The following is a 15930-nucleotide window of genomic DNA, read 5'->3' on the forward strand; positions in this document are numbered from 1 at the left end:
TCACATTACGCTATCCACGTCAGTGACATTTTCCCTATTTTACAAAGAAGCAAAAGAAAGCCATGGGAGGCACTGAGGTACTCAAAGTTCAAGAAGATCCAGAGTTGAATGCCAGGGCCAAGAGCCAGGCTAGTTTTCCAATCCAGTGTTTCTTCTGCTGCCTTGCCTTTAAATCTCCATGGACGTTGGGAAGATCAAGGTGGACCAGCATCCTACCTTTTTCCTTTTTATCCATTTTTCTTCCTAGTTTTCCTCAACTTCCCTTCCCTCAGCCTGCTGTCAAAAGGCATTAGGCTTGATATCAGGAGATGGAAAGTCTTGTCTTGGTTCTACCACAGAAGGCTGGCTGGTCTCAGACAAGTCACTGATGCACTCTGGGCCTCAGGTGCATCGTTGTTATGATGAAATAAAATTCATATTTTATGGCAAGACCAGAAAATTTTATACATAAAATATTCTCTGCCAGTTTGGGCGTCTTCCCTCCCCATTAGTGTGTACTGAGCATCTGCAGCAACCAGACCTTCTTAGGTGCTAACATTCCTTCTTAATCTTGTAAAGGATGAAACCATTACTCCCTTTCTTCATGCAGATATGGACTGTGTAAACTGTCATTTCGTCATCTGAAGTATAATCTTTTGTCTCAAAAACTAATATAACTGCTTTAACCACTAACAGTCCTCTAACAGTCCTCAGAGCTTTCTGAAAGACCATCTCCTGGGTTATAATCCTCAGGTTGGCTGGAATAAAAGCTTCCATCTCTTTCTTAGCTCGACTATGGATTACATTTTCATCAACAGCTATTCCCACTTTTTCTCAATGGTAGTATGAAAAATGGAATCAGGATATATGATATTGGTTGATTTTTACATTTATGTAAATTTGAATTTGCAGGCTGTAGCTGAGGCTTGAAAGGATGATGAAGGGCAGGAAAATGAGACTAATTCCAAAAAGATAAGAGCAAATAGGTTTTTGAGAGTCAGAGTAAATATTTAGGGTGTGGCGTTGAGGTAGGCTGAGCTCCATTCTTCCATTTAAGATCCCTCCCTTTGCATCAGTAATCAGTATCAAGGCTGCAAAACAAAGAGCTTTCTTTGGAGTCTTAAGAATTGCAATTCAGATATGTGATGAAGCAACTATAGTAAAATTTTAATTGTAGAATCTATGTAGTGATTATGTAAGTGTCCACGGTAAAAGTTTTTCAAAGACTTTGTATGTTTGAAATTTTTCATAATAAAATGTTGAAAAGGTAAAAAAAAAAAAGAATCGCAATTCAGGAGACAGAGATTCAGGTAAAAGTGTTCTGGGAAGAGAAAGAGTCAGGGGCTTATAAAGGCAAAAGCCACAGGTTGTTCAAGAATTACAACGGACCCAATGCAAGAAAGGAGATATTTGTCTTTAAGGAATCATGAGTTACTTTAGAGTATGGGTCCAAGAAGTATCTTGAGTTTCTGGAACATTGGGTAGAAGTTCTGGATGCCTGTGTTAAGACTAGAAGGGGGTCAAAGTTCAGATTCCATCCAGGAGGAGACATGCATAAGTCACTTTTCCTCAGTGGTGTACATTTTGTTTTGGGGAAAGGAATGAGGATGTGGAACACAAACTATTGTGGGAACCACAGGATCAATACATTTCAGAATCTTGCTTGTACATCCAGCCCTACTTATTCTGAAATGACTGAATTCTGATCACATGATACTGGTGAACAAATAATTTGCTGTCCTGTTAGAATCTGAGAGTCAAAATGTGTGAAAGTTCAAACACGGTCAGGGATTTTTCTTTTTAATGGATCAGTGTGGTAAGTTTGGTTGCTTTCTTTTTACTGCCTGTTAGAGTAAGGAAATCCTTATTTATCATTCAACTAATGTTTTTCAGCATGTTCAGGGACAAATTAGCCTAGTTTCTTTACATTTGCCTGTATGCCTGTCTGTCTTTTCCAGGAAATTCAGAAATATGGATTCCTCTGCACTCCTAAAGCAAGCCAGTTTATCACTAGTTACCAAGTCCAGCATCTCCATAAGTAGGCCTCATCTGGAACACTAGAATTTGATTTCTAGACAAACTATAGGAAAATCTGCTTCCAGAGCAAGAATGGTAAAAATGTAAACACAGAGATGAATAAGTGAGGTGGTGTGGAGTAAGACAAGATGGAGAAAAAATAGAAACGTTGTTCCAGAACACTGGGAGATTAGGAAAATGGAGTGAAAAAAATGTGAGAGTGGGAATAGTACAATGCTTTTGAAATTGATGGAGCATTCTGGTTTACAAAATCAATTTACTGATTTTTAACCAGCGTTTTTAAAAACTGATATGCAATAGAATAAAAAAATACAGAATTCATAGCATGGGAGGATAAACATTGTTTCAGAAATATTTTTAATATACGTAAAATATGTAAAATGTATATATATGCAGCTATATAAATGACAAATAAATGCACGCGCCCAAGAGCGCAGAAATGCCCGGGGTTGTTTTATAAACTATTTCCCACAGTGGGTCTTGTTCCAGTTTGAAAATCCCTGGAACCTAGGATCCAAAGGACTACTGGCAAGGTAAATTTAAGGTCAAATTAAAAGGCCCCTTTTATCTCCTTTTGCTGTCCAGAACAGTTAATAGAGAGAGAGGAAATGGCGTGTGAGGGAGGGGGCACCAGAGTGGGGTCAAGCTAGGAAAAAGGGCGCATCAGGACAGGGAGTTGCCTGGTGCACTTCTTCCCGGATAGTCAGTTCATCACCTGGGAAGCTTTATTTTGAATGTTTCCCTTATATGCTAAATCGAAAGAACTTCCGCGTTCCTTGGCCCTGAAAAGCCTTCGAAGGTGAATGGTTAGTCCTGTTCCTAAAGGTGACACTACATAGGGTCAGTCCCTACGTAGAGGGGATTATTCTATTTTGGACGAGGAACGGGGAAGTAGGCGGGCGTAGGAAGCGCGGGAAGGCCCGGCAGGGTCTGTCCAAAGAGTGAGTCACAAGCGCTCTGCACAGCCCACCAGAGGAACAGGCACTTCTGCACTTTGGGACCCATCAGCCAGCGGAGGCCCCAGGGCGCGGGGGGGGGGGGGGTTGTGCCCTTTCTTCGGGCCAGTGCTACTCCCTGCCAAAGGGCAACACCGGCCTCCGCCCCAGGCCCTGCGGCAGGCCGGCTCCGCCACCGGGTCGCCGGGCCCACGTGACCTGCCGCGCGGGCCACCGCCTCCGCCGCGCCCAGGCCCCTCCCCCGTGACGTCTTGCTGTCCTTAGATTGTCTGAAGCTTCTTTCTCTTTCCGCGTTCGCTAATTGGCCGGCCAGGCAGACAGCGCCCCCCCCCGCCCCGCCCCTGGAGTCGTGGGGAACGCGGGTGGGGGTGGAGGCGGGGCCGGGGCCGGAGGGGCGGGGTGAGAAGGCTCCTCGCCGGTAAAGGGGCCGCCTGCAGCACGGTCCCAGAGTCCTACAGCCGGTCACCGCTTGGCCCTCCCGGCTTCTCGCCCGCCCATCACTCACCCGCCACCGTCACCTGGGAAACGGGCCGCGATCATCTGCCGACCCGAAGCTGGTTTCATGGCAGCCTCGAAGAAAGCTGTTTTGGGGCCGTTGGTGGGAGCAGTGGACCAGGGCACCAGCTCGACGCGGTTTTTGGTGAGCCCGGGGTAATGTTTGAGGAGGTCCTGAGACAGGGCAGCAGCCCCGGGATTGTGGGTTGTGTCCTCATCCTGTTCTTCCCATCGTCTCGAGCGCTGGCCCCCAGGCAAAAGAAGGAAGCCAAGGGCCCCGGAGCAGGACCTGCCACGCTGGAGCTGCCCCGCCCGGGCCTGGGGAAACGCGACCCCCCGCGTCTGAGCTGAGAAGCCCTGGCCTTGATGGTAGAGCCGGGTCAGCTACTAATGGGGGGGACTCCTCCTCCAAAGGGTGCTAGAACTCACCGAGCATCCGTGCAGAGCGGCCCGCCTGCAGCCAGGGACAGGTGGCCACATTGACCGCTGTTGCGTTCTTCCCCAGAAGCATTTGGCCTGCTAGGAGCAGGACGTCCTTGGATGGGGGGGAAGCTGTGTCACGACTGTGGTAGCCTAACAGCGTCCTTTGGAGCAGTAGAACGGATATAGTATAAACGTGATGATGCATTGTCATCCTCTCTCACAGAAATTGCAGAAGGTAGAATGGTAAGGGGAGAGGGGAGGAAAGTGGCCGGATACATTAGGAACAAGTCACACTACACTGCTTTTACCAGAATCTACTTAATTTATAAGACTCGTAAATTTCAGTTCTGATTCTTTGCCCATTATAAACAGATGATTGTCCTCTCCGCACTTCGCAAAGTAAAGTGACAGAGAAATTGTTTCTCTTTTTATTCCCAATGTAGCGTTTTGCCATAACATTAAGTGACTCTGCTAATTAATTTGTTTTGTGCAATTAAGAAACTTACTCTTTAAGTGATCTAGCCCTGAGTTCAGGAAGATACTTTTAAAATAATTTAAATAACCAGCTACTGATTAAGATGCTTTCAATGGCTATTTGACCAACCTGGTAAGTTGATGTAAATATTTAATGATAATTTAGCATCATCTTCACTTCTTTACCTCAAATCACATTTTCATGAATTTAGTATATGTATGTATGTGTGTATACTGTATAAATTATATATACAGTACATATATATATTTCAAAATTTGTCTGACCACTTGACTAAAATCTGCATTTGTACCTTCATTTTGACACTCCATGTCTCTTGTCTAAAGTGGAAAGCTTTCAGTCCAGTTTTAGTTTGAATCTTATTGAATGACTTAACCCGGTGTAAACTGCCAAGATATAGTTCTACCGTCTCTTCCACTGTTTATCTTTTGATCACCCAGGGCAGGTTTCACTTTGTCTTATTTTCATATAAATGTTTATAAAGTAATCTTGAATCATAAGTAAGAAAGTCTGCCTAACTGGATTTGATACATACATAAGATACGCAATCAGCACTACCATCTTCCAAATTAAGAAAGACCATGAAGATGTGTGTGCTGACTAACTGTAGATTGACTTCTGAAGGCATAATCAAGGCACACACAAATGCCTGCAGGGACCTGACGAGTAGAGGGAGGAAGGCAGACTGGAGAGCAGACTCAAGCCAAGGGAATAACCTGTGGTTGCCAAGCAGGAACACAACAAGCCCAGGTTTGCCAGATCTTCAAATTCTCTAAGAAAAGCTGGTAGTCTAAAGTTTTTTCAGTGAAATCTTCCTATTCTTAAATGTTGGCAACTAGTTCGTAAAGCACTTCAGGGGCCAAACCAAACATGGCAGCTGTTCTCAAGTTTATACGGCCTTTGCTCTCTCTGAAAGTGGGTAAAATATTTCCTAATTTTGTAGGCTTCCTTTTTAGTGGCCAGCCTTACTGTGCTTGTCTTCCTTTCAACTCTTCACTGTTGCTGTCCATGTGGTCCAACAATCTTTATCTATAGCAGGTTGTTCCTGGCCCCTCAGATTCTGCTGCCCAAGAGGCATCTTCCTGCATTGGTGGAGAAAGAATTAATCAACTTCATGTTATCCCAGTTAGTTGTTCAGTGTATGACATGAAGATGAGCCTTCAAAGGTTGGGTTCTGTTTACTGTGGCATGATCTCAGTGATGGAATTAAGCTAAGGTGCAAATTCAGAAGATTCCTGTCATGCTTATAGAATGATGTAGAAAAGTAGATTAATAAAGTTTCTGCCTCTTGAGAAACAACTGTGAGAGAAAGCTTCAAAGGTAGATAAAAAACTTAGAGATCCTGTGTGAAGTAGAGAAAAACTTGAGAATGGTTTAGCAAGGTGTTTTTTCCCTTGGTTATAGGGAAAGAGGTTGCTAAACCACTCCCTGCAACATGTAGATAATTGGTGTGCTGAATAAGCGCTTCAGTCACAAGGTGATTCCCAGGAGTTGTTCCAGTCATATTGTTCCATGTTATAATTATGACTCAAAAATAATTGCTTATCTTCTCAGGAAAAAGTACAGTGGATAAGAACTGGCATAAGGAAGCTTGTAAGGTGAAAGTTATTAAAATAATTTCCTAATCACTATTCAGTAAACTTGCATATCTAATTCAGCTTTCACAAGAGCAATACCCTCTCCAATGCTTTCTGCTCCTTTTTTCAATGCTGGCTCTGTTGGCTTTCTCCCGTAATGAATACAAGATTTCTTTATTCATGTTCTTTCATCCACGGGAACTATCTCCTCCCTTATTCCCCATATCTGCTTCTTGAAATTCTGCTCTACTTCCAAATACTGGCTCAACTGCCATCTCTTAGTAGAAGTCTTCCTCAAACCCTTAGTCAGAATCTCTCCCTGTCCCTATAGCATTTTTTGTATCTTTATCAATAGCTCTTATCACTTACCTTGTGTTATTATGTATCTGCTTACTTGAAATCAGGAACCTCCTTTTTAAGACTTGTTCATCTTTGTATTCCTTAAAACATCTTGGTCAACATGACAGATGAACACGTGTTTTATCTATGGGAGCACTTTATACATATTTATTGAGCAAATTTTCTTTCTAATAGGTCAACTGAATTTTAATTCTGGTTATCTTTTTTACCTTGTCAAAAAAATCTTAAAACTTTCTGACTTGGATATGTTTGATTACTTAATTTCTTCTGTTATTAGTAGACCTGCAATTTTTAGAACGGGTTCATTTCCTCCTCTAGTTGTCAAAAAATTCGTCTCAGGACCCTATGCATACCTTTCGTACCAAACGAAAATTTCCAACTTGTCTGATAGGAAAGTGAACTGGCTTGGCACATGTTTACCCAGATTGCAGAGTAGGAACTTCTTGGAAAAGAGAATTAGCGTAACAGGTTTAAAGGAGGGGCCATTTCTTTATAAGACAAAAGCTTCAGCCTCAGTGTCAACTTCCTTCTTTAAAATTTGGGAACTGCTTTTTCCTCATTAAGTTGACTTGGAAATTGGCTTGGAATGTGTTGTGACTTGAAATGTGTCTGGGACTACGTTGAGGACTTTTCCGGTATCATCTCAGTGAGTCCTCATAACAACTGTGGTTGGTAGTATTTCTAAGCTCCTTTACCCAGGTGACTACCCATGCTGAGGATTGTGCCCCAGGTTGCAGAGCAACTGGTGGAAGTAGGATTCCAAGTCCCCATCTCTCGCAGTCAGAAGCCAATCTTCTTAACTCCTGCCTAGGCTCACTCCCCAGCTCCCTGGAGTACAATTATCCCTTTGTATGGGGGATTGGGTCCAGGACCCTCGTGGATACCAAAATCCTAGGATGCTCAATCCCCTTATAATAAAATGGCTCAGTATTTGCATATAACCTACACACATCTTCCCACATATTTTAATTCATCTCTAGATCACTTATACCTAGTGCAATGTAAATGCTATATAAATAGTTGTAAATACTATGTAAATAGTTGCCAAGGGCAGGGCAAATTCAAGTTTTGCCTTTTGGAACCTTCTGGAATTTTTAAAAAATATTTTTGATCTCCAGTTGGTTGAATCCACAGATGTGGAACCGTGGATACAGAGGACCGACTGTTCTGTGAAGGGGAGATGGGAGGCTGGGGAAGGCCACTTAGCAGTTGTGATTATGGTCACGGGTGAATCTTCACCAAGAAAAACAACCACACTGGTTTCACAATATGTAAAAAAATATATATATATTGCCTTTGTATAAGTCCTTCTGGTTTTGATTATCTTGTAACTCAGGTTAAGTGGATCCTGGGCAGGGCTCAGGTGTAGTCACCATGGATAATGGTTGCATAACCATTTCGTTCTCATAGCCAGCATCTGTGAAGAATGACTACAATTGTAGTTCTGTACCTGCTTTGGCAGGAAACATTGCCTTGGCCCCAGTTGTCTCATCATACTTAGAGATCTCAGAAGGCTTAGGGATGGATTTCCACTTTCTTTCATTTATTTATTCACATATATATTAAGCACCCATTAGGGGCCAGGGACTAATGAACATTAAATTTGGTTAAACTAATTTGACCCATAGCTGGAATGGGGCCCCCTTATAATAACTGTAATTGTGATTCTTCTGTAGGTTTTTTTCCCCACTAAGCTGGTTTGTTTTCTTGCCTATCACATTACACAAATGGCAGGAGCATGGTCTCATGAGAGAGCTGCCACTCTCTCGTCCTCTTGTCTCTCATAAGCAGAAGTATTAAGAGCTTTTAATTTTGAGTTCTGTGAGGGGCAGAATGGTGTCTTATTCCCCCCCCCCCGAGGCTTAACACAGCATCTAGCATGTAGTAGGTGCTTATTACATGAATAGACATCAGCAGAGAGGGACCTGCAGGGCTCAATGTGTTGACTCTTGGGTTGGAAGACTAGAAAGGTAAAACTTGTGGGTTCTTGGAGAAAGTTGAATTTGGCAACTATAGCTCTATTAAACGTAAGTATATATACTATTTAATATGGTTTCATTTTTTAAAAAATATGCCATTTGCTAGGTCTTTACTTCTGTGGCTTTTTGGAAGATGCCATTATGCTTTTTGTTTGCCAGTGTAACATATTGGTAGCTAGTATTTTTTGGGGGGGGTCATTCAAATTTATATAGTATCATAGTGTTTTAGAGAGTGAGTTTACATTCCTAAAAAATGTCTTGCTTATCACACAGTAAAGTTGGGTGTGACAGAAGAGAGTAGGCTGGTGGGGAAATCACTTGGGGAGGGAAATGAATCTGCATGTTTATGATGGGATGGCTGAATTAGTCATCGGATGAGTAAGGCAAGCCTGAAAGACAGTTACTTAGTAAGGACAGCATTTCATCTCTCCACTGCTCCCCTTCTTCTGAGACAGAAGGCATGCGTTGTTTCAGAAAGTCCTTTTTAAACAATTTTTATAAAAATAATTTTCCTTGTTTCTTCCGTGTTTTTAAACTGTCCCCCTCCTCCAAACCTGGAATTGATCATGATTTAGGCACAATGGTGAGTACAGAGCTAGTGACTTCTAATTGCACCACTTCTAGGGAATAGAAGTAGTAATAATAATAATAATAATAATAATAATAATAATAAGTAGCAGTAATAGTATCAGCAGCAGTGGCGGTAACATCTTCTGGGTTTATGCTATTCATAAACCTGTGCTGAACTCTTTTCTCACGTTAGCTTGTTTCTCCAGTTTTTAATGCCCTCCCCCCTCCAAACAATCTAATTGAGACATGATTTGAGCTTAGAAGAATACAGAGCTGGTGATTTTGAATCCTAACTCTATTACCTCTCTGCTGTGCTGATGGTGGTAGTAGTAACAGTAACAGTGATTAAAAATAGTAGCAGTTGTAGCAACAATAGTAGTGGTAACATCTTTTAGATACATGCTATGGGCCTGCCCTCTGCAAAAAACTTCTTATAAATTATTTTATTTAATCCTTTTATGGTTGGAAAAGTCGAGGTTCAGAAAAGTTAAAGAGTTGACATGGGCAGGACTGGGCTTGACCTTCCCCTCCCCGCCCAGACCCAGCTCTCCCCGAGTCCTGGGCTCTTTGCCTCCGTATTACTCTAAGCATGTAGCTCTCAACTGCATTTCTGGCCCACATGAAATTCTAAGAATGAATCTCTTTCTTTTTTTTTTTAATTATTATTTTTTTAATGTAGTTCCTAGGAATTGAACCCTGGAACTCATGCATGCTAAGCATGCGCTGTACCACTGAGCTATTTCCCTTCCCCTCTTTGTTTTTTAAATTGATACATAATTGACATAACATAGCATACATTTAAAATGTACAATGTGCTGTTTGACACATTTGTATATTGCAGTATGATTGCTATTGTAGCATTAATACCTCTGTCATGTCACATAAATAACATTTATCTTTTATGGCAGGAACAATTAAGATCTAGTCTCTTAGCAACTTTGAAGTTTATGATACAGTATCACTGACTAATCACTATGCTGTGCATTAGATCCCAGGACTTATTTATCTACTAGTTCCAAGTTTGTACCCTTAATGGATCGCTTTTGTTATGCTTTTGACCTAAAACATAAGCAACTGACTGCTGAGTGCCTCCACTTCCATGCCGGAGTAACACCTCAAACACAGAATCTAAAAATTTGCAATCTTATTTCTAAAAATTTGCAGTCTCCTTAACCGTTGCTGTACCGCAGCTATTGCTCCTCACCTTGCCTTTGTCTTGTAAACACTGACCACCCTAACTTGTAACCTGTAACCTGTCAACCTTGAGTATTTCTCCTTTTATGTCACTCCTCCCCATCCAAAGCCCTTGATGCATCTAATTGCCCCTATCTTGTGAACTGACTCCCAGCGGTGCGTTTCGCGTCGTTCATTCCCCACTGCTGCTTTCCTCCAAGTGGAGCCCTCCACGTGTCTCACCTGGATCACTGCAGACACATCCGCAGCTGTTATCCCTACCTCAGCCTTTCATTTTCTTAAAGAGAGTTTTCTGTTCTTTGCTGTTGTGTGTCCGAAGTTTTAACTGACTTTTAAATTTGGTGAATTTCAAACTTGAAAAGGGAGAAGGAGATGAGGAGCATCTGTAATCCTGGCTGTTTCTCCCTTGCCATGTAATAATTCTTAAACAAATGAAAGTGCTAGACCTTTTTATAAAGCAGACTCTGTAGCCACTACCGTCTTTAACTGACGATGGCTTTTGAAGTCTACTTGAAAAGAACAGACTAGCATTCTCACTACTGGACAATGAATGTGTTCTTACATGGAGTTAGCAACCCTCCAGCCAGTCTTATAGAAACATCATTAGTCTACTTTGTACACTTGCCCATCTGCAGACCAATGGGTGGTCAGGGGATTCATTATGATTCCTCATATGAACCTAGATATATGAGAAAAGCAGTACTGCACAACTTCACCGTCCAGTATATTAGCCACTGGCCACAGGTGGCTCTTGATTCCTTTAGTTGTGGTTGGTCTGAATTAATGTGGATCATAAGTATAAAATCTATACCAGATTTCAAAAACTTCATGGGGGGAGAGTATAGCTCAGTGGTAGAATGTGCGCTTAGCTTGCAGGAGGTCCTGTGTTCAATCCCCAGTGCTGCCATTAAAAATAAATAAGCATGACTAATTACCTCCCCCCACCAAAAACTCAAAATAATAGTAATAGTTTTAAAAATTTGTACTAAAAAAAGGTAAATGATATAATTATTCTTATATTGATCACATGTTGAAATGATTTTTTAGATATGTTGACTTAAATAATTATTAAAATTAATTTCACCTGTTTCTTTTTACTGTTTTTTATGAGAACATTTCAAATTATATGTGGCTTGCATTTGTGATTTGCATTGTATTTCTATTGGATGATACTCCACTAAGAAAGTTACAGGTTCTAAAATAGTAGATCTATAAAGTGTCCCACAAACTTGGATGCAGTGCACAGGGTCCAGTCTTAAACACCTAAAGGCGATCTCCATTTTCTCCTCAGACTCAGCTCTGAAAAAGTCCAGGGAGGTCCAGGCTCAATCCTGTTACATCCAAATGCTGTGTGGTCAGACAGCATCATGTTCTAATATGGTAGATAGAATTTACCAAATGAGCTCCCTTTTCTGTGCCTATTCTAAAGGCCTTTGAGTTTATTTTTAGTGTAAGTGTTCTGAAGCTAGCCTAGTTAAAACTAGGAGGTAATGAATGAGGGATCCTACTCCACTTTAAGCCCCGTAAGTCTGCTGTTGAGGTCTTTATGAATCCAGACAGCAAAAGGGCACACGTTGTTTCTTATCCCAGAGTCCTTTGGGAACTAGAGTAGACTACAGGAACAGCAGTAATACAAAGAAAAGTTATTCAACTGTGGTTTCCTGAGTTTTTCTGCCACACAACTGTTTCCCATTTTGTTTGATCATTTTTCTCCTAGTAAGTACCTGATAGTCCATAGTTTCTTAGATATGTAACAAATATTTATTATCAACCCATGCCAGGCACTATTCCAGGCCCTAGAGATATTTCAGCAGATAAAGTGGGACAAATGGACTGGATATCCTAGAGACATCCCTAATGCTAAGTTGTAAATTACCAAGATGTTATGCGGGGTTCTGCCAAGTGCCTTTTATTTATGGTGTGTCAGATGAACCTTTCACTTCTAAGGTATTTTATCTCCTCAAAGGACTTGAGAATTTGCCTTCTTGCTTTCATTATATTTATCACTTCCTCCCAGAAAGGTGATGTGTGTGTTGAGAAGGGAAGAAAGCAGTGACCCGACCCATCATGTGTTTTTTATTATTTTCTCTTTCTTAGTCTGTGTTCAGCAGGAAATTTTCTCCCGTAGGAAATCCAGACATGGAAACACTTTGTTCACTGCTTGGATGTGACTTTACTACTGTGATTACAGTCATTTTAGAAGTTAATTTTAATTAAAATATGAACCTTTACTCTGAAAGACTAAGTAATTTGGTACTCAAGTCTAAGTACACCCAGGTAGAAAACAATATATTTGAAAAAAAGTTGCTAATAAGTTTTTTTTTAAGTTGTTTTAGTGGTATTAAAATTGTGGACACTTGTACTACACTTCTTTGGTAACTTTTGTCCATTGGTTTTAATGTTTTATAATCAAGCACGAGGAATTCATGACAAGCAGGTCACAGAGAGCATTCAGCTTAATGCCACAATACAGTTCTCTCCGTGCTGATGTGGCTCCACTTACCTCTGATAAGAGCTAGATAGATTGTTGCACTGACCTTCCAAGGAATTTACACAGTATGCTTCCCTGCCTGAGCATCTGTAACTTCTGTCTCCACGTCCAAGATGGATACAAAATGGAAACTTATGGCATCACTATCAGCATTTTGCCAGCTCTCTTTTATTCTTGGTTTTCTGATTCTTTATAAGAAATCCATACCATTAATTGGTTGATGTATTACATTTCCTATATCTGGAACCATTTTTTGTTTTTTTTTTAAGAACAGGGAATTGCCTCTTTAGCTTTATCTTTGATAGATTTCTGTTTATCTAAAGAGAAGTTATTATTTCCGAAGGTACCTTATAACTTCCACGATTCCATCTGAAGAGAAAGTAGAACATCTTGTATGACATTTCATCTTACTGGACTTTTTCTATCCATGAGTAAGAACTTCAGTTGCTGAATAACTTTTAAACGTCTTTGCTCTCTACCTACATTTTCCCACTAACATTGCAATGTATTTTTCAGGTTTTCAATTCAAAAACAGCCGAACTACTTAGTCATCATCAAGTGGAAATAAAACAAGAGTTTCCAAGAGAAGGGTATGTTTCCTAATTTAATATGTAAAGATACGTCATGTTTATTAGTTCATCTCACTCCACCTGCCCTGTATCTTTGTAAAGTAAACTTGACCAAACACCGTCCTGAGAAGATTTGAGGGATAGGTATTTGTCAAGAAAAGAAGCAATAACTTGGTAGCTCAACAAAAACATGTGGATGATTGATGACTTAGGAATTTAGTGACAGAAAAGGAAAGGATAATAAATAACAAAGCAAAGGAGTATTAGATATCAGAAATTCCACATTGACTTTGAAGTCACTTAGTTTTGTGTCTCCATCATTGCCAAACTGCTGCTTTGCAGATTTGAGTGTAAGAGTGTTTTCCTTAAATAAAGACATAAAAATTTTTAAGAAGCATTCATATATCTTATCTAATACTAAAATCATCCTTTTGGGGAATAATGTTCATATATCATAATTGTGGAATTACTACATATATATCACATAATAAATATACATTTATTATACAGTATATCTAATATTTGATATTTATGATGCAACCACTTGGAAAAAGTGGCAGTTTCTTATAGAATTAATCATACATCTGCAGCATCCACTCTTAGGAACTTACCCAAGAGAAATGAAAACATACGTCTGTAGAGACTCATATATGTGAATGTTTATAGCAGCTTTGTTCATAGCAGACCAAACTGGAAATACCTCAAATGTCTGTCTTCAGTAGAACGTTAACAATGAAATACTGTTTGGCAATTTTTAAAAGGTGAACTGATACGTGCAATGACCTGGTTAAATCTCTTTGATATTATGGGAAGTGAAAAAAAGCTGACCACAAAAGAATACATACTGCATGGCTCTATCTGAAATTCAAAAAGAGGCCAAACTAATCTAGGATGATGGAAATCTGAATAGTGGTTGCCTGTAGAATGTGTGATTGACTTAAAAGAGGCATGAAAGAACTATCTGGAGTAATGGAAATATTCTATATCTTGCCTGGGGTGTTGGTTGGATTGGCATATACATTTGTTAAAACTCAACAGATTGTGCACTTTAGATCTCTTCATGTCCCTGTAAAGTTTAGTTCAATTTAAGACAGAAAAAAAATTGGTGTCTTACCAAATTTTTCATAAGTGTTCTCCTATCTTTTAGAGAATTCCTTTGTTTAATAACAAAAGCTATTGACATGTTACCAGCATTAAAATGACCGTCCACAGGCCTGATCCCAGTGCAGTTGGGAGAGAGAATACCTAGTCTTGGAGGGATAAAAATTAGAAATACATGGAAGGAGATTGGGTTTTTGGAAAAAGAGAATTTAGAGACAACTCTAAGCTTATGAAAGCCAGACAGGCCCAAGGAAGGCAAAGAAGAAAGAAAGGCATTTGGAATTGCCTTGCTACTTCCAGATCCTAGTGTAGGATTCTTTTTACTTGTGTCATTTCTACTTTGGAGTTTCCTCATTTGCTATCTGTTTTTCCCAGGCTTCTCTTCTTTGTTATTTATTGGGAGCCTTTCATCCTTTTGAGGCCTTCATACCTTAACCAGAATTGCAGAATTGCAATGGGATTGGGTCTGGAAACGTGGACCAGTCACTTACCTTCATGAAATAGTTATTGGAAAGAATTTACATTTTTTCCATAAGTTCTAACAAAACATTTTAGGGAAAAAAATGACAAAAGAGATTAGTATATCTATTTGACTTTTTAGAATTTGTTTTGCTTCACAAATAAACAAGGAAATCAATCAGTCCATCAAAAGAGTAATATCTATCTCTTAGTCTGCTTAAAAATAACTAGTGACTAGTAAAACAAGAAGGTAGTTTATATCCTGTGGGTTTGATGAATTTTGATAAAGCATTAGGGAACTAATTTCTTAACAAATGTGAAAAAATGATTTAAAAAGAGGTAGGATATTGCTGTTTGTGGCCTGGTATTACTTGCCTCCTTTTAAATGATTACTATCTGAAGAATAATAAAAATGTGGAGGAAATAGGCTTTTCCTTAAATCATTTCTTTAGAATATTGGATGCGCTTTGCTTTGCTTACCTGATTTTCTTTGATTTATGCAGTCACACATTCATAAGTGAACATAACTGGTGATAAAAATTATATCTGTATTGTTTTCTTATGGGCTAACAAAATGTATTCTTTTGTTCAAAGATGGGTGGAACAAGACCCTAAGGAGATTCTGCATTCGGTCTATGAGTGTATAGAGAAAACGTGTGAGAAACTTGGACAGCTCAATATCGATATTTCCAACATAAAAGGTATTTTAATTGAATATTTTACTCTGTATATGATTATCTCAGTTGAATGTATTCACTCATTCGGCATGTACTTGAGTGCCCATGCAGTGGCAAGCATTGTGAGAAATGAGGGCACAGAGATAAACAGAAAGATTAGGTCCCTGTTCTCATGAAGCTTTTATTTTGGTGGGGGTGAGACCAACAGTAAGAGCAGACAGATGCTAGCTCACTTGAGAGACAGAGACGTTCTGGGCAGAACATAAAACCAAGTGATATGGTAGAGTATGCCTAGAGAGGCTTACTTTAAATTGGATACCCAAAGAAGACCTGTCTGAAGAAGTAACCCATTGGCTGAGACCTCAAAGGCCAAAAGGGGCCAGCCATTCAAATCCCTGGAGCAACAGTGTTTGAGGAAACAAGCAGTACATGCAAAGTCCTGAGGTGGGAATAGACTTGGCACATTCCTGGATCAGAAAGAAGGCCAGCATGTCAAAAATAGAGTAAAAGAAGACCGATGAGTGAGGGTAGGTGGGTAAAGGGTTTCAGGAGGAAATGAAATCTGGGAAG

The 15930-nt window shown here is 40.0% G+C and overlaps 1 protein-coding gene across 4 annotated transcripts in view; it reads left to right on the forward strand.

Annotated features, from left to right (window-relative positions):
- Nucleotides 1-3375: 3375 nt before the first annotated feature.
- GK (glycerol kinase) overlaps nt 3376-15930 on the forward strand; it is a 66880-nt gene continuing 54325 nt past the window's right edge. For all 4 annotated transcript variants that reach the window (XM_072955588.1, XM_015243703.3, XM_006209417.4 and 1 more), the window contains exons 1-3: nt 3376-3612; nt 13071-13144; nt 15278-15384. In XM_072955588.1, the coding sequence (XP_072811689.1) occupies nt 3535-3612; nt 13071-13144; nt 15278-15384 (259 nt within the window). In that variant the 5' untranslated portion in view covers nt 3376-3534. The remainder of the gene's footprint in view (nt 3613-13070; nt 13145-15277; nt 15385-15930) is intronic.

The sequence above is a fragment of the Vicugna pacos genome, chromosome X, assembly GCF_048564905.1.
Source record: "Vicugna pacos chromosome X, VicPac4, whole genome shotgun sequence".
Classification (NCBI taxonomy): domain Eukaryota; kingdom Metazoa; phylum Chordata; class Mammalia; order Artiodactyla; family Camelidae; genus Vicugna; species Vicugna pacos.